Source organism: Natrix helvetica (genome assembly GCF_964273705.1).
Source record: "Natrix helvetica genome assembly, chromosome: Z".
Lineage (NCBI taxonomy): Eukaryota > Metazoa > Chordata > Lepidosauria > Squamata > Natricidae > Natrix > Natrix helvetica.
In genome coordinates, this window is record NC_138554.1 from 62,028,319 (window position 1) to 62,052,569 (window position 24,251).

At 38.2% G+C, this 24,251-nt stretch overlaps 1 protein-coding gene across 7 annotated transcripts in view; it reads left to right on the plus strand.

The window, feature by feature from the left end:
* Nucleotides 1–24,251, plus strand: part of TRIP13 (thyroid hormone receptor interactor 13) — a 34,080-nt gene that overhangs the window by 4,767 nt on the left and 5,062 nt on the right. For all 7 annotated transcript variants that reach the window (XM_081971631.1, XM_081971627.1, XM_081971630.1 and 4 more), the window contains 11 exons: nt 144–309; nt 3,457–3,586; nt 4,485–4,540; nt 10,158–10,248; nt 10,614–10,686; nt 11,211–11,274; nt 13,696–13,782; nt 16,420–16,526; nt 19,200–19,353; nt 19,614–19,726; nt 22,165–22,234. In XM_081971631.1, coding sequence (XP_081827757.1) covers nt 144–309; nt 3,457–3,586; nt 4,485–4,540; nt 10,158–10,248; nt 10,614–10,686; nt 11,211–11,274; nt 13,696–13,782; nt 16,420–16,526; nt 19,200–19,353; nt 19,614–19,726; nt 22,165–22,234 — 1,111 coding nt within the window. The remainder of the gene's footprint in view (nt 1–143; nt 310–3,456; nt 3,587–4,484; nt 4,541–10,157; nt 10,249–10,613; nt 10,687–11,210; nt 11,275–13,695; nt 13,783–16,419; nt 16,527–19,199; nt 19,354–19,613; nt 19,727–22,164; nt 22,235–24,251) is intronic.

A 24,251-nucleotide genomic window follows, 5' to 3' on the forward strand; every position in this document is an offset into this window, starting at 1 on the left:
TATGCTTTGCATATCTTTCTCTGATAACCTGATAGATGATATTTTGTATCCCAGCTGGTTGAAATAAGTGACATTCTAACATTTCCTGGCTGTAACTGATTATTGGTGAAGCTGATTATTTTTCTCTCTCTTATTTTAACCAGTACTGCAAAAAAAGAAGATATCAAACTAAGTGTCTTAAAGCTACTAAACAGGCACGATGTTATTTTTGGTGATTACAAATGGATTGAGTTTGATGATTGCTTCCTAACAAATAATGTACAGTCAATTGCAGTTGTGGACACTGAGCTAACACTGAAAGAAAGACAGGTATGGTAATTAATATTTCTTCTTTTGCTTATTTGCATCTCCATAATTAGCTGTGATCAAAATGTTGCATATTTTATTTATTATTAGCCAATAACCCGGCATTGCCCGGGTATTTATTTATAGGGGGAAAATGCCCGTACCAAACTTAATTTTTAATGTTGAATTTTTCCCCTTATCAGATGGAACCCCCTTGTGGAGCACTGTGGAGCCATTACCATGGTAACTCCACTGTGCTGTACAATAGAAGCCATTTACAGCAGTACAGTAAAAGCCATTTAAAGGCACAGCAGGCTGCATCTTAACAGAACACACACCCCAAGGGATGTTAAGGGTGTCTTACCCCCATAATATTTTTCTCCAGAGAGTAAGTCATCTGTGTACCAAGTTTGTTTGAAATTGCTCGAGATGTTCCAGAGTTATGCTGGAACACACACACACACACACACACACACACACACACACACACACGTATATGTGTGTGTGTGTATGTGTGTGTATATATACATGCACCCCATGTTTTTCTTTTTGCACACAAAATATGGCTTGGGCCTTATTGTCAGAGGAGGGCTTATTGTTTTCGGGTTGCCAGGCGGCTGCTCTCTTGCGAGCGGGCTCCCAAAGAGCCGGGCACAGCCTCAGGGACGAACGGCTGCCTTGCGCTGTAACAGCAGCGCAACACAGCAGCCATGAAACAATCACACTCAGGAGCAGCCACCCAGCAAACCCCATTTCCAGCCAGGCACAGCACTATTCACTGACCTAGGGGTATCGCCAAGCCACATAAGCACCTGTTCGTCACTGCCCAGCTCTCGCGGCTTGGTGCCTTTGAAATGCCAGTGAAAGGCGCTCTTCATGGCTGGAGAGGGGGGTTACGCAAGCGGCTGTTCCGCTCCTGCTCGCGCGCCTCCCAGCCTCCTGATGCCCTCGCCCAGCTCTCCCCGCAGAGCCAGAGCACCACCGCTGCCGCCGCCGCCACCATCCTAGCATGGCTTTTTCGGCAGCTTCCAAACCGAGTCTTCCGGCAGTGGCCGCTCTGGACATACGCTCTATGGTTGTGAGTTGGCTGCTGGCAGAGTATACTCCCAGAACGTAAAACCATAGAGTGTATACCCAGAGCGGCAACTGCGGGAAAACTTAGTTTGGAAGCCACCGAAAAAGTGATGCTGGGATGGTGGCGGAGGTGCTCTGACTCTGCGGGGAGAGCTGGGCCAGGGCATCGTGAGGATGGGAGACATGCGAGCGGGAGCGGAATAACCGCTTGCGTAACCTCCCTCTCCAGCCGTGCAGAGCACCATTCACTGACATTTCAAAGGCGCCAAGTTGCGATAGCCGGGCGGCGGAGAACAGGTGTTCATATGGCTTGGCAATACCCCTAGATCAGCTAATGGCACTGTGCCCAGCTGGAAAGGGGGTTTGCCGGGTGGCTGCTCATGAGCGTGGTCACTTCATGGCTGCTGTGCTGCGCTGCTGCGACAGCGCAACACAGCTGTTCGCCCCTGAGGCTGTGCCCGACTCTTTGGGAGCCCACTCACAAGAGAGGAGCTGCCCGGCAACTCCCCCTTCTTCAGCTGGGCACAGTGCCGCTCACCAACCTAGGGTATCCCGAAGGCGTCAAGCAACATGATCACCTTTCCCCCCCCTCCCCCCGGTTCCCACAGCTTGGCACCTTTGGGATACCATCGGTTGGTGAGTGGTGCTCTGCCTGGCCGGAGGGGGGGGAGGTTGTCCAGGAGGCTTATTTGCAGGGGAGGGCTTATATTTTTGCCCACCAGTAAAATGTGGCAAGACCTTAGTTTCTGGACAGGTTGTATTTTTGGGAAAATACGTTGTGTGTGTATGTGTATGTATGTATATATATTAGTGAAAAGTTTTTTAAAATATGAATAAAATAGTTATGAGTATTCATGAGAGCATGCACCCATATAGCATTATATTATTTGTATTTAACATTGGCTCCATATAAGCTTCCAATTGCAATTTAAGTTACTAAGAGATGACACCAACTTGATGACACATAATCAGTATCAACCTCTTAGTGGCATAGGATCAAGTTATTTGAGGAATCATCTTCAATTATCTTTGCTTGGCTCATGAGAGCTAACAAAGTGGTTATGCTTCAGGTTCTTTCTATGAAATAGAAATAGTGTCAGGTGATAGACCCAAAAGCCTGCCTTATCTCTTTTAGTGCCTGGTCTGTGGAACAACATGGCCCTGGCCTTTTTGTTATTCTGTAAGACTCCAGAGAGTCCTTTATTGCTCTCAATACATGTTCAAACAAATGGCGTTCCAATAACCTGTAAGGCCTCATCCCACACTACCACAAAGGCTCAGTCCTGCAAATAACAGCCCATATATTACAAAGAAAATCCACAGAGTAGGAACATGTTCAGAGGGCAAGGTCCAGGGTTCCAAGTCCAGTCCACCTGGCTAAGTGAATACACGAGACAAACTGTAATCCACAAGGTAAAATTCAAGCTAATCCACAAGGTAAAATTCAAAATTAAGACAAATGACATTCCTCAGGGCAAATATAAGGCAAAAGGCAAAGCAAAGTAAAGGGCAAACAGCAGTCCACAAGGCAAGGGCAAAGTCCAATGCAGAAGGCAGTTCTAACGGCTAGGCAAAGAAAAGCAATCTTCAAGGCAAAAGGCATGAGTCAAAGCTGGGGTAGTGTAAGCCAAAATAATTGTTCCTGGCAAAGACTAACTCCCAACAGCTTTTTCTTAAATCACTCCATTACAGGTGTTCCTTGTAAGGAGGGATGGAGCGACCTTCTCCCTAATAGCTTTGTAGTCTTCTCTGCGCTTGCTTACACTTAATTCGGTGCCCTTGAATTAAGTGGCAGCAGTTCCTCACCAGAAGGAATCTGCTGCCTATCAGCCCCACTGCCTGTCAACAGCCGATCCTCCACTCTGTGAAGGCAGGCAGCTCTCTCCTCTGGTCGACCACCTCCCCCAATGTCTGAGGGGGAGCCCCTGGCCTCTCCAAAAATGCCTAGGGAGACATGCCCTCCCTGTTGGATGGTCTCAATTCCAACTCCTCCTCCTCCTCCAAACTGGGCTCTTATTGGGCCATGACAATTACAAATATTTTTAGGTAAGAGTGAGTTTAATTGCACGTAATTTGTTTTCATCTTCTTCACTGCAGCCTATCAGCTTGAATAAATGCAAACTTTTAATCCATATTTTTCATCTCAATGAGGAAGGGTCTACTACAGAAAGCCTGGATGCTGAAGATGAGCATATTGTTGCAGCTAATCATTGGTTATTACCTACAGGTATTTCAAAAGAACCTAAGGATACCATTAAGTTATTTAAATGGACAAGATTTTGTTTAAATGAGGATTAAAAAAAAACAAGAATCAAACTAAACATCATTTTGAAATGAAATATACAGCTTCCTGAAATTGGAAATATTTCTGAGTCAACAAAATATATTCTAGTTGAAATAATGATCTTTAAAGATTTCAATTCTAGTGGGAAAATGAAGCATGAACTGATGAGTGTTCATCATAAATTCCTGGAACCTGGGAAGTTGTTTTTTAACAGTTGCCTTTTACCGGAGTTCCCCAACCTTTCCGGTTTTGCAGACTGGCTGGCGGGTGGTTGGGAATGGTTCTGCATGTGTGGTGTACAAGCATGTGCACAGTTCATTCATGCGAGTGGTAGGCACATGCATCTGCCATTCATGCAAATGGAGCACATGCACCCACTGCTTGCACAAATAGGATGCCTGTGTGTAAGCTTTGTGAAAGGCTCAAAGCCCAGTAGTGGGCCACGGCCTGGGGGGTTGAGGAACCTTGGCTTATACCTCATGATTGTGTAGGCAAAGATAATCATATTAAAAAGGATGTTATTTGTTCAGAAATGCATGTTCTTAGCTTTAGATTTGAAAGGAAGATAATGAATACTCCATAAAGATACATACTATCACTATTTTTGGTTTTATTTTTATTTTGAAGCCGTGTAGTTTTGATTTTTCATTTTGTCAAACCTTTCTTTTTAGCTCATTGAGAGTTTTCTGACTGGCCAATATAGCAAAATGACCAGTCCCTCATTATTATAGTCACTATAGTCACTACTTCAAAAAATTCCAAGGTTTCCATTGCCAACTACTGCTTTTAGTAGTTTGCCTTTTTTCTCTTTAAAATAATATAGAGTTTTTGTCTTTAACAGTTGAGTTTCATCGTCTATGGGAAAGCCTAATTTATGATGTTGAAATAAAATCAGATGTAAGTTGCATTTTTATCAAGTTTTTAAATGGTTGATTATGTTTGAAACAATGTAATTTATAATTTATCAGATTGACAAAGTCAATGTGGCTAGGTCTATCGAGATTTTCTTTTTTTTATAAAGATTTTTTATTTTTTTTATTTTGAACACAAACAGACAAAACACAAAAAAACCCCACAAAACCATCTTTCATTACAAGTTGTAGAAAGTGTGTCGATTGGTTACAAAAACTTCAGTGCATTCCTTCCACAGTCATTACCTACAATTCATATCAAATGATATATTTTAAATCAAATATATTTATATATATTACTATCATCATACCTCAAACTTCATTTGACTATAATTGTTTTTACGTCCTTTTATATAAAATATTCCAGATTTAAAGCAAAATCACATAATGGCATTCCATTAGCTCTTCCCAATATCATCCAGTAACATTACATCTTTATAATATGTTCTAAATAAAAATTGGTTATATTTAATAACAGAGTTTCTAAACCTCCTTTCATAGTCACCATTTGCAATTTATATCAAATTTCCTCTTATCAAACCAATACAAATATATGCATTATTATCATTATCAATCAATTATTTAATTATATCCATTATCACTTCATTTTATATATAATGCTCTCAATTTAACTAAATTTGACTTAATTTTTTAATTATAAGCTTTCATTACATCAACCTGTGTCTTTCCAGTAATAGTGCAGTCTTATGTCTCTTGCCATTTGTGGCATTAGTATTCTGGTTATTTCCTTAGTAAGTTTTGTATGGACTTCTCTTCACAACTTATTGCTTATTGCATATCTTGTATAAGCTCGAAACCCTCCATCTGCTTCTTCGATCAACTTATTTTTGGTTATCACTAGTGCTTCTGACAAGATTTATCTCCTTAGTTCCATCAATTCTTCTCTCTTTTCTTCTTCTATACTTTGAAATCTGGGGTAGAGCTCCAGTTCATCTATCTCCCCTTTCCATATTGCACTCTTTCCATTTCCAACCACGCTCAGTTCACTGTCAGTATCAACAATTTTCTTGTCTCTTTGGTTTTTTTTTCCTTCTGTTTTTAGAACTCTGGCCTCCACTTTCTTCATTTGATGAACATCCTCAATTTTTCCATCAAATTTTACTGTTCTACGATCTATGTTCTCCAATCTCTTCTCAATTTTCTCTGTTACTTCTAATAATTTTTGAATTTCAAACATAATCTTTTGCAATGTTAAGGTTTCTTTTTCATGTTGCACCATTCTTCCAACTTGTAAACACTGCCAGTCTGGCATTCAAAACTTTTTATTAAATTTAAAGCAAGTTCATTTATAATAATTCAAGACAAGGCTTTGTTTTCACTCCACTCCAGCTGCCAATAAAGCTTCCGAAGAGCACCTGTATAAACAACCCATGCTCTTCTCACTATCACTCTCTGTAAATAAGCTGAAGAACCTTGAAATGCAAAGTCAAATGATCAAAGAGAAAAAAGCAAAAACAATATTTCCAAGCCTCCAGCCTCCAAGTGGCAGTGTTACTTCCTTTCCCTCTGTTATTACAGCCGTCTTTGTATTCCTTTTATATCTTCTTTATATTCCAGACTTAAAGAAAACAAAATTCTTAAATAGAGCAAAAAAACCCATCCAATCCAGCATTATAAAAATAAGGAAAAAGATTTTAATCCATAGGTATAAAAAAAAGAATATAAAAAGTAGAAGAAAAAAAACTAATCCATTCAATTTAAAGAATAGGAAACATTTGCAAAAGTTCCATCCGTAAAAGAAAATTTTAAAAAAAGGATAACACACTGTCTAATGTAGCTTAATTTTGCCTCTTGTTCTCAAATTTAATTTAGCTTTAATTTTTTGGGGGGGGGGGTAGTCTCTTTTATAATAATACAATTTCCTCACCAGATGGACACACCTTCTCTTTCCATTTTCCTCCCATTCCGGAGCTGCCCCGACTTCAGCAGCTTCTATGGCTGCCCTTCTGTCGCCAGCAAAGAGATTCTCCTGGATCAATCAGGGACTTTGCGGTGTCCCTAAGATCAGCAGGACGTACTCTTCCCTGTCACTGTCTCTTTGGGACGGTTTAGGTCCAAAAGGACCGTCCAGCACCAAAAGTATCGACTGCAATCTTGGAGCTCCAAAATCGCACGTCGTGTCGTCATGACGTCAGCTCCTCCTCTCGGTCTATCGAGATTTTCAATCATTCAGGTCATGGTTGTCCCAAAAGTGCTTTTGCCAAAAGGCAACTAGACTTTCTTGGTTTTTCTTTAAAAAAACATTTTGATTATCCTCCAAGAAGCTTCTTCAGTTCTAACTTCAATTGATTCAGATTGGGTCAATCTGACTGTCAGATTTTCTTCATTCAAAAAGACGCCTTTTTTACAATGATTTTACAGGACCAGAACTATATTATTAATTGCAGGAATTTCTCACTCCATGATTGATAACAAGTATTGTTTTAATAACTGTTTACTTAAACTACTTCACTATGTTTCCTGGCATCTGTTTGTGTCATTGAAGAACTTGGTGCTTCCTGATTTTGGCAAAATAAAAATGGTATTACAGGAGTACTAAAAATAGAGTGGAATTCATGGTAAGGATCAGATAGCTGAAAATAAGACTTCATGCATTCTGTGAAGTGCAGTCTAGTTTACAAATATACAGATGAAATTTGAAAAATTAGAATATCGTGCAAAAGTTCATTTATTTCAGGATTGCAGCTTAAAAGGTGAAACTAATATATGAGATAAGACTCATTACATGCAAAGCAAGATAGTTCAAGCCGTGATTTGTCATAATTGTGATGATTATGGTGTACAGCTCATGAAAACCCCAAATGCACCATCTCAGAAAATTAGAATATTACATGCAATTAACAAAACAAAGATTGTACATAGAACAATATCGGATCTCTGAAAAGTATAAGCATGCAGTACTCAGTACTTTGTTTGGGCCCCTTTTGCAGCAATTACTGCCTTAATGTGGCATCCAAGGAAGCTATCAGCCTGTGGTACTGCTGAGGTGTTATGGAAGACCAGGATGCTTCAATAGCGGCCTTCAGCTCTTTTGCATTGTTCGGTCTCATGTCTCTCATCTTTCTCTTGGCAATGCCCCATAGATTCTCTATGGGGTTCAGGTCTGGCGAGTTTGCTGGCCAATCAAGCACACTAATCCCACAGTCATTGAACCAGGTTTTGGTGCTTTTGGCCGTGTGGGCAGCTGGAAAATGATGTCAACATCCCCATAAAGCTCGTCTGCGGAAGGAAGCATGAAGTGCTCCAAAATCTCATGGTAGATGTTTGCATTGACCCTGGTCTTAATGAAGCACAGTGGTCCAAAGTTCTGTTGCTCAGTGGTCCAAAGTCCTCTTCTGATGAGAGCAACTTTTGCCAAAAGCAAAAACTGGTTCAATGACCGTGGGATTACTGTGCTTGATTTGCATCTCCATTATTCCTCCATACTCTGGGTCCTTGGTTTCCAAATGAGATGCAAAAGTTGCTATCATCAGAAAAGAGGTCTTTGGACCTCTGAGCAACAGGACTTTGGACCACTGTGCTTCATTAAGACCAAACTCGCCTGACCTGAACCCCATAGAGAATCTATGGGGCATTGCCAAGAGAAAGATGAGAGACATGTGACTGAACAATGCAGAAGAGCTGAAGGCCGCTATTGAAGCCATCCTGGTCTTCCATAACACCTCAGCAGTGCCACAGGCTGATAGCTTCCATGCCAGGCTACATTGAGGGAGTAATTGCTGCAAAAGGGGCCCAAACCAAGTACTGAGTACATATGCATGCTTATACTTTTCAGAGGTCCGATATTGTTCTATGTACAATCCTTATTTTATTGATTGCATGTAATATTCTAATTTTCCGAGATGGTGCATTTGGGGTTTTCATGAGCTGTACGCCATAATCATCACAATTATGACAAATCATGGCTTGAACTATCTTGCTTTGCATGTAATGAGTCTTATCTCATATATTAGTTTCACCTTTTAAGCTGCCTTACTGAAATAAATGAACTTTTGCACGATATTCTAATTTTTTGAGTTTCACCTGTATATATTACAATACTTAAGTGTCAAAAGCTATTTCCCTTTGATAGGCTAGTCATATTTGAAAGAAGACAGTTTGGAAAACATTTTCTTTTAATTAGGATCTGCAACAAGTGAGTGAAGTGTGAAGTAGAGATTAATTGTATATAGTTTTAAAATTATTTTAAAATCACCTTCATTCAGATCTATTGTATGGTCCCCCTTTCTCTTCATTTCACAACACAACATTCCTATTTTCAATACATTTTCCATCCACAATTCATTAGAACCTTAATCAATTTAATAGAATAGAATAACATAGTTGGAAGGGACCTTGGAGGTCTTTTGGTCCAACCCCCTGCTTAGGCAGGAAACCTTATACCATTTCACAGAAATGGTTATCCAATCTTTTCTTAAAAACTTCCAGTGTTGGAGCATTTACAACTTCTGGAGGCAAGTTGTTCCACTGATTGATTGTTCTAACTGTCAGGAAATTTCTCCTCAGTTGCTTCTCTCCTTGATTAGTTTCCACCCATTGCTTCTTGTCCTGCCTTCAAGTGCTTTGGAGAATAGCTTGACTCTCTTCTTTGTGGCAGCCCCTGAGATATTGGAACACTGTTATCATGTCAATTGTAGTCACACTTTTCATCAGACTTGATACAGAGAGGGGGAGAGAGAGAAGGAAAGAATGAATGCGAAATAAATAAATGATAAAGTTATTAATCTTAGTTGTACTTGTGATATGGCATTAGGGAAAATATTTTTTCTTTTGGCTCATTTCATATATTTTGACTTTCACTTTCCAATGAGTGAAAAATAAGTTTTTTTTTCTGAAGGGAATCTCATGTAACATTTGTACAAATACAGTATTCAATTTTTAAAAGCTAAATTATCTAATTTAGGATTATATATTCTAAATTCTCCATTCTTGAATCCTGAAGATACAGGCATTTAAAAATGAGGATATTGAGAATTTCTGTTTGCAAGAGAGATATAATTCATAAATGGGAATGCTATTTTATTCCCAAATTCCATCTGCTTTGATATAATTTGATTTGTTCCCCAAATCTTAATGTATATGTATGTAAAATACCATATTTTCATTGCACAAAGTGGGAAAAGGGTTTTAGAAAAACAATTATTTACTAAGAAAAGAATCTAAGTTCCTATTCTTATTTTTACTTATTCATTGCTTTTAAAATAATACCAGAAAAGGAAAAATCATATATAATTATAATATAAATGCATACATTCTCAATGAAAAGGCACTGCATAAAAACTACTTTTAAAAAAGTTAAGATTCAATAGCAAAAGGAAAAATAAACAATGAAGTATAATCTCAGCAGCTACATTTTTTCAAAGGCTTTTTCAGCATTCAATGATAAAATTACAAGTTGATTTTGTTTTTATTCAAGTCTATTAAATCTACAACAAACCTAATGTCTAATACTTTTATTATAATATAATAATTCTCATGCCTTAATATCATTGAATTGATTTGCTCTTTACATTGATGGAAACAATTAATAAAATGTTCAGTTTTGTTCTGATACACTATTTTCTATTTTACTCTTTAATTAGTTATTAAATTATGTTACCACAACATTACTATTCTCTGACCGAAGTGTTGATAACAACTTGATATCATGGAACAGAGTTATTCTACTACATGGTAACTATCAACTTTTTAATTAAAAAGTATGTAGCTAGAATACTTCAGTATAATGCTTAACTTGTAGCATTTTGTAAAACTGAGAATGTTTCCCCTCAGTGCTTAAATAATTTGTAGAATAATCATGTAATAAAATCCATGTTATTTCTTTTATACTGTACTACAATGAAAGATGAAGCAAAATGAAAGATGAAGCAAAATATAATCTCAACTACTGCTTTGCACTGTGTTTTCATGTACTGAACTTCTTTGTGTGACTTGTCACTTGTGAGACTGCCATAATTCAGTAGCAAATGCTGCCACTTGATGTGGCAGGAAACATGCTGAATTATGTTATTTAACAGTATTCTATATTTTGATTGTAGGTCCTCCTGGTACTGGTAAAACTTCCCTTTGCAAAGCAATGGCACAGAAGTTGACTATTAGACTTTCACATAGGTAACTTTAAGTAATGTTTTCTGTATTCAAAGTCAAAATAGCATCCAATTCACAAGGTAGCATTCCAATATTAATTTGCAAAGGTTGAATATTATTGTATGTATACATGGTTCTTCTTTTAATCTGGAGTTTTTGCATTTGGACATCATACTATCCCTGTTGTGCAACTGCTGCTTCCATAACAATGTAAACATCTTAATGAAAACGGAAGTATTTATGTATTTCAGAGCAATATAAATGAAATACCATGACCTGTAATAACTCTGAAATTTTTAATTCCTTTGACACTAGTTGTTTTTCCTTATTTAATAATAGTTATTTCAAGTTGACAAAGTTGATCCTGCTCAGCTTCATTTGTTTTACTTAATTCTCACAGTAAAATGATAAATGGTCAACTTTGTTTTAATCATTGCTCTCTGCATAACACTAAGACTCTTGGGGAAAGTATTATCTGGTGTAATGCTTTATAAAGACCACAGGAATAATAATCTTTGTTTTAAGACTTACTTTTATTGAACTTTTAGGTACTGCTATGGACAGTTGGTAGAGATAAATAGTCACAGCCTTTTCTCTAAGTGGTTCTCTGAGGTATGTATTTATATATATACATATATATTTGCAGATGTTGAAATCCCATTTGTGATTTCTGTGATATGTTCAATTGCTAAGGAATTTATACTCTTATTTTACTAGATTTTGGTGTAAAAATAAATGATCATATCTCAGTATAATGAATCTGTGTAATGAATGGACAAGCCCTATTCATTCCAGAATCTGCCATACATTGGAAAAGTAGGCAAGCTAAGTCAGTCCAGAAGGTTATTTAACACTCAATCAAACAAGGCTTCTATACTTTTGCTTTCCAAATAGGATATGCCTAATAATGAGGAAGGTATGGGGGATAATCCATACCTTTCTTTTGGGGCTAACAAAAGCTTAGTTATTTTGGAATCCTAATCAAGATAAGAGAGGTGTTTTTTTTTTTGCTGGAGCAAAACCAAAAAAAGATCCCCCTTCAGAAATAAAGGAGAAATATTGGTGGGGAGGAGGCAAGAGAGAGAAAATGAGTTTAAGGGAGATTCTGAGGAGAGAGCTCTAAGTAAAACAAATGAAGATTGTTGTGTAATAAATCTTGATGGAAGAGTAGGGAAAGGCTGGAATGGAATTTGATGTAAATTACTCTTTAATTGCAGAAATTTATTTGCTCTAATGTATAGTTCACTGGAAACGATTTTAACTTATATATTTATGAGACCTGTGTCTGCTTAATTATTTCTTGAAACTTTTGTAATTAAATGTTATTGTTCTTAAACAAAGCAAAATTATTCTTATCTTTTTTTCAACACTTTAATCTTTGATCCTCAGTTCCCAGCCACTGAATCTGTGAAATTTATTACAATTTATGGTATATCAAGTCTTGAATGTTTTGTGCCATTTTACACTTTTTAAACCTTACATCATATCCACACATCTCAAATCCTATTAGGAAGTGATACTACAGAGGTTTTTCCATTTTTCCCCATTCCATTCCACTTTATTATTATTGTTAAATATATTTGCATGTCATTGCAATGAAAAGCAACTCTTGGCGGGCACATAACAACCCCCTTATAAACATTTAGAAATATAATAACACAGCAAAAAGAAAGGATAAAAGGGAGCAAAATTAATAAATGAAAAGAAAATGTCCTCAATAATATCATAATTTTCATAGTAGTATGCAGATAAATTCCGACCTGTTACCACAATTTAGATGGTAAAGTGTTGTGGCCCAGCAGGAGCCGTTGGAGCTGCCACCAGACTCCGAGAGTGAGGGTCCCTATGAGTCAGCTCTGGAGAATGAGGAGGACCTTGGGCAGGGTTCTGACTCTGAGCAGGGATCGGAGAGTCTGGTCGGCCACCAGGAGGTGCCTGAGGCATGGAGCAGCGGTGAGAGCCAAAGGAGGGAGGCTCCTGATGCCATGCCTTGGAGCAGTGGGGAGGAGTCACGGGACAGTGACTCAGACATCAGCAGGGAGTTCTTAGATGCTCGTTATCGCCACGCCCACAGACGCAGGGAGCAAGGGCGCAGTTATCGGCGGTAAGGGCTCTCAGCTGCTGATAAGTAGACTCCCCTTCAGTCTATAAAAAGATTGACTGAGCATATGCCCTTTGCAGAAGTCAACAAAGGAATTATTCAAGAAGTTCGGTCTTGGAAACGTAGCATGTTGGATAGCTGCTATCGTGTCTCGTGTCTGTGAGCCTTGTCGTGGTGGTTTACTGCCAAGGATCTGTCTATCTGTCTGTGCGATAAATCCTGTTAAAGTAGTATTGTTCCGGAGCGTGTTCTGTGTGGGTGAGGGAAGAAGGGGGGTCAGAACAGTAAAGTAGGAAAGTATTATGAAACCTTTCCCATAGCAGGAGGTGGAGTCAATAATCTCACAGTAATCTTAATATAGCTGCATAATACAAATGGCCTGCAGAATAGTGAAAAATTAAGTACTTTTCCAAATGGTGGCAAAGTCTTCATATAAGTAGGTCTTGTTTTATTTAAATTTCATTTAAATAGGCTTTTTTATATATTTTATTGTTCTCTCCATTTCATACTTGGTTGGATTTGTTCTTTATTTCTCCTGCATTCTTTAAGTGTCTTTCACTGTTTCCTCTTGTAGAGTTCCTCTGAAAACTGAGACCTTACAGCATCCAGGGAGTTCATACAAGTGTACTTCAAGGGTGTTAGCACTAATTCATTTTAGGCTGTGAATAAGCCTTGGTCAGACTCTTCAATAGAGTTTAGGAATAACCCCAAGTTTCTTCAAGAATATAAAAGCTTGGGCTGACCAATCAAACAGACTCTTGTTCTCTGCGGGAGTATTACTTAACCCTAGCAGGAGTGTCAAACTCGACTGCATCGCACACTGGATTGTGACATCACAATGTTTTTTGCTTTTGCAGAGCCAGGGTGGGCGCCAGTTTGACAGGCCTGCCCTGTAGGGTAAAAAATGTTTTATCAATTTATGTTTTTTTTAGAGTGGAAAACTTGTTACAAAAATGTTTCAGAAGATTCAAGAATTAATTGATGACAAAGATGCCCTTGTATTTGTACTTATTGATGAGGTATGATTATAATAGTACTTCAATATTAAAAATTGTTTGCACTAGATAGTGTTTATAGTATATTACCCAATATGTATATTACAAAATTCTATGTCTTTTTTTCTATCAGAATCCAAGCTAGGCTGTATGAAGGAAAAGAAATCAGATTTTAATTTATGCAGGGGCTTAGGTAATTCAAAATCCACCTGTGCTTTTTTATAGGTTACATTTACCATTCTTTAAACCCTCAGGTTAAAGTCTGAATATGCTCATGATTCTTACTGTGTTTGTTTGCAAATTTATATACATACATACCTATTCATGAAGACATTACCTCAGATATATTTTCATAATATATATTTTAATCTGAGTTCTAATTTATATTTATAGCACAGATTCAAGGCCACTCAGAATGACTTATGGCAGCTTGCAAGTAAAAACAAATTCAGTTTGATTTAGGCACTGACAGGCTGCAAGCTAATTTTGAATGGCTTACAATAAAACAAATGACGCACAATTATGATTTAAAAAAAAACACAAGATGTCAACTGTGGTCAACAACATCCATGCATACAAATATATTCATTATCCCCTCCCTCCAACCACCTAGCCCAAGGCCTGGAGAAGAGCCAGCTTTTCAGAAAACCAACAAGGTGAACCACACAGGCCGCTCCACTCCACAAAGGAGAGCCCTGGCAGTAAAGTCTACCCTGTAATCTAACACTGATTGTGTTCCAAAAGAAAAGAAGAGAATCACCATAAAATACCTGGAGCCAATTCAAAAGAATATTGTATATCAAAAGCCACCGAGAGATCAAGGTGCACAAAAATTGATTCACTAGCTCCTGCCTATCTCCACATCTCTCCCCTTTACACTGCTCTGTGCAACATGGCTAAGATGGCTACTGAATTCTGCTGTTGCCTCCATCACTGTCTTCAGCTGATCTTCAGCTCCCCCGACTTCCCTTTCTTGTCTTTCCAGGCCAACCCTAGCCTAGTCTGGAGACATGATCTCTCCAACAGCTGATAACTGAAATTTCCCTTTTTATAAATTCCTAAAACACAAAAGCTTCCAACTCTCAGTGTCAACTGATCCTCCTGTTAACCATGAGGACATCATGGTTAAGGCTATCATGCTATGGGGTGTGACAGGATTAAAAGGGATGTATTTTTTTCCATCCAGTTCCTGTTTAAGATCATTGACAAGAATAATCAATGCCCTTTTCATCCCAAGCCTAGATTTGAGTCTAGGCTAAAAGGAGTCTAGATAATACCACTGCATCTTTAAGGCACTCTGTTGTTGACTTAGAAAGAAAAGATAATTGTCTAAACGTTTTAGCTCCAAGAAGGGTTTCTTGAAGAAGGCCTGTCACTTCCACTTTAGAAAAACAACATTCTGTCACTCAAGAAACCATTGACAATCTCCCAGGCTAGGGAGATTCTTCCAAGTAACCCAGAAGAACTAAGAGAAGAATGAAATTAAACTCGCATATGGCAGATGCAGAGTTTCTGGCGAAATACTGCTTTAATTGCAGTCTGGCTTAAGAATCAAGTGTGCGGGCTGGGGTTTACCTCTAGGGCAAACATTGTTGCAGGGCCACTATCATCAATGACAAAAGTCTTTAATCAGGTTCACTGATAAATCAGCAATATCTTCTCCCTGGAAAAAAAAGAGTTTTAGTAATTTTGCTCTACATCCATCTGAGTTAGGGTTTTTTCTTCTTTTATTCAGTGATGGCTAGATTTTATAAGTTTATGGCCCTAGCCAATGTACAAATTTTATATAAATTTTTAGAAGACATGGAATTACTGAACTAATCACAAAATTTGGTGATTTAACAACAAAAGTATGACATTTCATTTAGTTTTGGGATAAGGAGAGAGTCATGATATTAGTAATGATAAATTGAATAGATGTGATTATTTTACCATTTCTATTTTATAGTGAACTATTTTCACTGCCAAATTTCAAATTTGGACTTGGCATACAACAACCAGGAAAATAATTCGAAATAAAGAATGCTTTCTATGTGATTGATATAAATATCAAGATATAAATTAATTACAGGAAAAGTTTGCTTTGTTCTTTGCAAAGCTTCCCAAACTTAAAAATCTTGGGGGGGGGGAGCATTTTTTAGTTTTGACATTTGTGCGATCCCAAAATTTCTTTTCTATTTCTGTATTTATAAATTTTACTTTATTTTAAATAATATTTGGTTTTCCAATTCCATCAAAGTAAGTGTGGGCAAAAAATAAATTCAGCAAAACCACTTGGAGGTCAAGGTTTTTCTCTGCTGAATTTTCAGGCAGCAAAGATTTTTTTTAAAGAAAACTCTTTTAGATGTTCACTGTCTTTTAATTACAGTAATATATACTATAGTAAATGTTTTTTTTTTTCTTATTCTGGGGTGGAAAAAATAGAAATGGCACATTGTTTACAACAGGGCTGTTAAACTCCAGGTCCAAGGGCCGGATGCGTCATGCGCTGGCCATGCCCACGTCTGGTTTAGCAAAAAGGGGGGGGAAAGTCCCCATACATCACGTGATGCTACCATGACAATGTGAGTTTGACACCCCTGGTTTAAAAGTTCAGGCAGAACTCTTTTAAAAAATTGCTATACTAAAAATATGAGGTAGCAATCTTTTTTTCTTTTGCAGGTGGAAAGTCTCACAGCTGCTCGTAGTGCTTTTCAAGCAGGTACTGAGCCTTCGGATGCCATCCGTGTTGTAAATGCTGTACTTACACAAATTGATCAGATCAAAAGGTAATCATTAATCATTAGCATTTATTACAAAAGATTAAAAATAAAATAGGATTATCTGGAAGCAAGATAATATTCCTTCTTTCACAGAAACTTTTGAAAAGAAATCAATTCATTATTATTATTATTATTATTATTATTATTATTATTATTATTATTATTATTTAATTATACTGAAAATGAGTGGCTTTGATTGATATAATTATCCTATCCATTATGTTCAATTATATAATTATTTTAATTAGTATAAAAAAAAAAGCACTAATTTTCCGAGTTGATTTAAAGTTGTCAAACCTCATTTGCTCCATAACCGAGCAGTAATTTGTTGTGTAGGAATAATGAGAAGTATTATATACTAGAAAAACTTTCTTGAGGAATGAAAACTTGTCTCGTGTTAAAAAATTCTGTGTTCAAAATGGCTGCAAAAGTTGATAGAGTTAGCAGAGATGGCAAAATTGACTGCCCTGATTAAAGAAGGGAACACAATTTTGTTTCTACTTTGGACTCTGCTTTTGGACTTTGAATAAAACTTTGATTTTGGGTTTTGCTGTTTAGATAGATTTATTGTTATAGAAATGGCTAGTATATATTGTATAAAAGCAGGGTAGATTTAAATCAAGCAGTAAAAAGGCTTGCTTTAAATCAACTCAATTGAAATCATAATTTTTAAAGAGCAACTGACATCTCTGTCCTGCAGTGGCTCCTCCTCTGACTCGCTGTTGATTCACCGACAGTCCCATTCATTTTAATGGGATGGCTGGTAATGCAACAGTGACACAACAAGGTGAGGGATATGGCAGGCAGCAGGTGAGTAGATACCCATTAACAGACACTGCCATGTTGGATCTGAAATGACAGATGCTCTTTAATATTTATGAGCTGCTTAGAAGGCTTCACTTTCATTTTTACTACTTGCCTTTTCTTCTCACCCTTTTAGCCTGATGGTACAGATGCATTTCTCTTCAAAAATCATACAGTTTGTAGTGTAATAGATTTACAAAATGATGGGATAAAGCGTTATTCCTGAACTGTGTTTTATGGTTTATTTCATGGTTACTGTGAAATTGGGTGAATGCATTAATGCAGTGCATAATACTTAATAATAATAATTTATTAAATTTCTAGACCGCCCCCTCTCCCCGGAGGGACTCGGGGCGGTGTACAGGAATAAATTTAAAAACATACAAACAATCATATACATAGCTAAAAATCAAATTAAACAACCCCTGTACGAATTTATAAAAATTAAAAACATTAAAAACAGACCCTAAAACCAATCCTAAAAATTTAGAAATAAAACTGAGGTGGGAAAGATGGAATTAGGCTAAGCCGGCTAGCTGGAATAGGTGTGTTTTAAGTTTCTGACGGAAGGAGCGGAGATCCGTAGTCATTCTAATGTCGGGAGGAAGGTCATTCCAGAGGGTCGGGCCCATCACAGAGAAGGCCCTTCCCCTAGGTGTCGCCCGCTGGCACAGCCTAGTGGACGGCACCCGGAGGAGTCCCTCTCTGTGTGAGCGAATCGGCCGAAGGGATGTATGGGGCAGGATATGATCCCGCAAATAACTAGGTCCTGTGCCATGGAGTGCCATAAAAATGATGGTCAACACCTTGAAACGCACCCGAAAAGCCACAGGCAGCCAGTGTAGCCCGCGGAGGAGAGGTGTTACGTGGGAGTAGCCAGAGACTCCCGAGACTGCCCGCGCGGCCGCATTCTGAACCAGCTGCAGCCTTCGGGTGCATCTCAAGGGGAGCCCCATGTAGAGAGCGTTACAGTAGTCTAGCCGGGACGTCACAAGCGCATGAGTGACTGTGCGAAGGGCGCTCCGGTCCAATAGGGGACGCAATTGGTGCATCAGGCGAACCTGGTGGAACGCCCCCCTGGCCACAGCTGTCACATGGTCATCCATGGACAGCTGGGTATCCAGAAGGACACCCAAATCGCGTACCCGATCCACGGGGGCCAGACGTTCGCCCCCAATGGCCAGTGATGGAGTAAGCTGGTTGAACCGGGGCGCTGGTAGCCACAGCCACTCAGTCTTGGACGGGTTGAGCTTGAGTCTGTTACTTCCCATCCAGATCCGTACGGCTTCCAGACACCGGGACATCACTTGGCATGTTAAGTGCCAAGCTCAGCTTACAGAACTTGGGCTCATTGCATGAGTTTACAAAAAATGTAAATATTGCAGAACATACAGCCTCATGCTACATAACTAAGCTCCATTGCATGCTGAATAAACTAAATTATTAATGTATCTTAAATAGAAAACTATCTTTAGATTTTTACTCCAAAAGCATTTTATAAATTATATATTTTATAAACTTATAAAATCAATTTGATAAAAATAAAAAAATCAATTTGAATAAAAAATATGATTTATTTTTTTAATCTGAGTTTATTTTTTTAATCAATTTTTATCCATCCTGTATAAAAATAAAAAGTTGAAGTTTTTTGTTACTCCCTTATTCTACTGATCAAAAGGACTCAGAAGTCAATGTTTCTTTTTCTTTTCCCTCCTACCCTACACTTTTTTCTCTGACCCTTTTCCTCCCTTATTTTCCCCTTCTTTTTCTTTTTCTTTATACTCCTATATTTTATATTTTAAAATATTTGAATTAGAAAAATGTATGTATTCCTTAAGTATATGAAGTGACACTCTTGTAATTGTGATTTTAAAGGTATCCTAATGTGATTATACTGACGACTTCAAATATCACAGAGAAAATTGATATTGCTTTTGTAGATAGAGCTGATATTAAACAATATATTGGGCCACCTTCTCCTGCGGCTATATTCAAAATCTATCATTCTTGCATAGAAGAACTAATGAAGGTAATTTCAGTATTCTTAAAATACTTACAAGTATAATTCTTATCCTTGAAGAGATTGTATTTAAATAATTTTTATTTTTATTCTTGGTAATGTATTTTTCTGTGTATTTAATTTTCACAAGTGAGCAATGCCTATTCCTTTTTAATAACTTCTTTGCTTTGAATATTGTCTTTATATTTATTGAATTGGTAGCACTTTTTAAGTAATTGATTTTTAGCTTTATATACATTTTTTGTAAATAAAAACTTTTTTCCCTGAAGTGCCAAATAATATATCCCCGTCAGCAACTGTTAACACTCCATGAGCTAGAAGTGATTGGTTACTTAGAAAACGACGTGTCAAAATTAAGTCTCCTGTTAAAAAATATTTCAAGGTATATATCAGTGCTTAGTTTTGCTTACTTTTTTGTTTTGTTTTATGCTTCTTTGTGATTATTGTTCGATAAGATCAAACACTGTTTTCAGAATCGAATAGCCAAGACCCCAGATTCCAGATAATGCCAATTCTGACATACCAACCTATGTCTTTGCTACATAGATAGAGGGTATTGGTAAATATAAGTCTGGAAGAAGCCCAAGTCAGAGGGGGTAGCACCATCTGAAATTGGCACCATCTGAAACAAATAACACCTCTGTTTGGCTAGATTCAGCTTCATTTCATTCAGGCCATAACAGCCCCCAAGCACTGGATCAATTCTTCCACTGGGTCTCCAGCATGACTGGAGTAGAGATGGAAAGCTGTATTTCAGTGTCCACCTTTAGGTCTGGAGCCAGATAGTACCTGGGAAGAACGTTTTTCAAAAACAGAACTCAGGATAGCTTTGCTTCTGAGATAAACAAATGGGTCTTTGTTTGTGATAATGCCAATAAAAGTTCCCTTTCTGCAGGTATTAATAACAAATTCATGAGACAAACGATCTTGTAGACTCTCCCCCAACGATTAAAAAACAATTGAAAAACTGACACATTTTGCAATATTCAGCTATCTGTAAGATAGGGGAAAGGGATGCCTTTGAATCAGACTGTGATTCCTGGCAACTGTCTGGATTAGTTTCTGCAGGGGGTTATGACATTTTTCAGAAGTGGTTTGATACTGCAACCTTCTTAGGGCTGAGAGAGAGTGACTGGCCCAAAGTCACCTAGCTGGTGCGTAAAGTAGGGCTCGAACTCATAGTCTCCTGATTTCTAGCCTGATACTTTAACATTATACTGACTTTCTGATTATTCTTTCTGTCTCATAATTATTTCCAATTAAATAATTAAAGTGCAGCATAGTATCGATGAATCCTAGTCAACATACCTGATTTTTCAGAATATAACTTTTCTAGACCAGGTTGAATGAGAAATACTTTTTACTGATCAATCAGCAGTCAAATTTTCAGCATTTATCTCAGGTTGCCGATCCTATCTAGATTATAATCAAATTTGGGCAAGATTCTTAGGCATCAATATTCTCATTTGTCCTGATGAGAAGGAGTAATAGAATTGAATGTTTGTAATACTGTATTTTAGTACTCTAAATGAACATTTTCATAAATGTCATGTAGCTATTAAATAACAAAATGAGATGGAACCTTAGGCCAAAGGCTATGCTAACAAGCAATCTTTATCAGGTACTACATCCCAAAGAAAATCCACTAGTACGCCACAGTTCAGTGCCCTCTATATCCAATCCCAAGAAGTCTATTTTGGAACAAAATTATTTTTACTTTAGGTAACAGTTGGAATAAAACTTAATGCTTTATATCTTTTTCCTCTAGATATATAAAATTATTTGAGGATCAGTTCTGGCTGCCTTTTTCCATTCTATAAAGAATACTTTTATTGTTGTTGTTAACAGTAGAAAAATACTGTTCTCATCTCTGGCTGTTGCTTGAAACTTCTTCCTAATGTACTTTGCATAAGTGTACTTCTGCATTTTCAGGACAATTTCCCAGCAAAACCTAGAAAGAATGCCAAAAAGTAATATATTTAGATACATTCAGTAATCTGAAAGCTAAAAACTGAATGCACACTGACAGTTCATTTTTGTTCAAAAAGAAAAAGCAATGCCTCTGCAACAAGAAGAAATATCTGGTATTTCTGAAGGACAGATTTAATTCCTGGAGCATTTATTTACAACACCCACTGTTTTGAACTCCTACTTAAATTTTAGGAGTTTACAACCTAGAAGTATTTATTTTAAAAGTTGAGAAATTGAAGAGCTAGTTTATAAGTGATTATACTGGAACTTTTGAAATAGAAACAGAATATTTCAAAATTAAGAATGCTTTGCAAAGGTCTGAAATATTTTGTATATCCTTAATAGAACAAAGCTAGATTACGCAAACGTGTTAGGGTAGTAAAATCATTACTGTTGTATAGTATAAACAGTATATTTTGCTGGCCCTAATAGGTTTCTTGTTACTGCAACTTACTCGGTGAATGCTAGAAGAAAAAAAATTAAAACAAGAAAGAGCAGGTTAAAAAAACAATAATCCAAACCTGGGGCCCAGAAAAGAGAAAATATTTCTATAAATCACAAAATATATCCTCAAAATTTATTTTGAATTTGGAAGTTCAAGAAGTTGTGAGTAATATGAAGGTATATATTTAAAAAATGTGTAATATGATAGAAAGTTAATTCAGTCAGATGAGATCCTACTTCCAATATATAATACAATAGAAAAATATTACCAATCGAGCAAACAAGGCTCACTGTCCAATAGCAAGTTGGTTCAATATGTATTATGTTGTGAAATTTATTCCAATTTCTTTATATGTTCATACTGACAAAAATTAAACCTAATGCATAACATATCTCTGCTTATAGGAAAAGTGAAGGACTTAGCGGCCGTATCCTAAGAAAACTTCCTTTTCTAGCCCATGCCCTGTATATTCAAGTAAGATGATATTATTTTATAAAAATCATAAAATACATAAATAGCCCTATGTGTGAGCTTGATTTTTACTCAGTGATAACTATAATTTTTCTCATTTTTAATTTTAGTACATGTTACAAAAAATAAGCATAAACAAAGCATTCATGTGCAATAGCAAATAAAAAAAATCAATTAGGTTAGTAACATAAAATCATAGAAACTGGAAGAGTTTCTTACTTGATACGCCCCTTCTCTAGGCAGGTGGAGACAGCAGCCATGCGTGGGTTAACTCAGCCAGAACCAATAGGACTGAGTCTACTAAATGATGTCATCGTCTGAGGAGTGTCCTCCCGCTTTCTTGACGAAGGAGATAGGGAGGCTGCTGTGCGATAGTCGTCATCCCTCTATGTTCAGGTGACCCCTCAAAAGTCCCTCTGCAACCTAGGCCAGTCCCCAGAAGAGTGGGGATGGCTGCTGTCTCCACCTGCCTACAGAAAAGGGGTGTATCAGGTAAGAACCAATGCCCCATTCTCCAAAGTTGGTGGAGACAGCAGCCATACTTGGGGCATACCAAAGCTGTGCCTGTCCCCAGGTGGGAATGTGAGTGGCCTAGACGCTTGAGGAGGGGAGCACTTGCTGAAGCACATGTGGTCTGAAGGCTGCATCGGCTGATGTGTATCTATCCACCTTGTAGTGGTGGATAAATGGCGTTGGAGTAGTCCAAGTGGCCGCCCGGCGGATTTCCTCCACCGAGGCTTGTGTGGACCACGAAGCTGACTTTGCAGCGCTGCGTGTAGAATGTGCGGTAATGTTGTCCGGAGGCGTAAGATGATGCATTAGATAAGCACGTGATATGGCTGATCTAATCCAGCGCCCAACCATTGATGGATGCCTTAAGGCCTTTATTAGTAGGGTAGAAACAGATGGCCTTGGGGCACCTGAAGCCGACAGTCTTGTCCACATATATTTTAAGGGCATGACGCATGTCTAGTGTGCCACTTGCGTTCGAGGGGATGAGTTGGCCTGGGAAGAAATTTGGAAGGGTCAGATCTTGAGACCGATGGAAAGCCAAATTTACCTTGAGGATAAAGGTAGGGTCAATTCGAAGGACCACTCGGTCCAGATGGAACATGCACAGATCAGATCTGAGAGAAAGAGCCGCCAATTCCGAAACTCTATGAGCCGACGTGATGACTACCAGAAAAAATGTCTTAAGTGTGAGATGTAGCAACGAGGCAGATATAAGTGGTTCAAATGGCGGTTCTGTGAGGAATTCAAGGACTTTGGACAGATCCCACAAGGGGAAGTGATGGGTGACAGGGGGGCTGAGATTAGACGCGCCCCTAATGAAGCATCTGACATGTGGATGCAAGGAAAGAGGTTCTTCATGGTGTAAAGATAGAACCGAGGAAAGGGCCGCCACCTGCTGCCATAGGGTGTTAGGTGAAAGTCCCCTGTTGAAACCCTGCTGCAAGAACTCTAGGACCTGGGAGACCGAAGCCTCGAGGGCGGTAATAGATCAAGAGAGGCACCAGGTTGTGAAAGTTTGTCACGTTGACTCATAAATTCTATTAGTGGACAGGCGCCAAGACACCTGAATAGTCCGGACCACCTTGTCAGAAAGATTACCCCCCTTCAAAGCCACCCACTCAGCCTCCATGCGGTTAGGCGGAGCCAATGGAGGTCGGGGTGATGAATGGAGCCTTGATGGAGAAGGGACTTGATCATAGCCGCGATGAGGGACTCCTTAGAGATTGACTAGGTCTGCATACCAGGGTCGGCTTGGCCAATGAGGGGTGATTAGGATGATCTCCACCTCTTCCTCTAGCATCTTGCAGATCACCCTCTATATCAGGGGGAAGGAAGGAAATGCGTACAGGAGACCACAAGGCCACCTGCACCATAGAGCGTCCGTCTCTTCCGCGCCTGGTGTCGTGTAGCGAGAAAGGTACCTGGGCAGTTGCTTGTTGACTCCTGTTGCAAAGAGATCTAGAATTGGAGTCCTGTACCTTGTGGACAACTGTCTGAAGATGTGGCG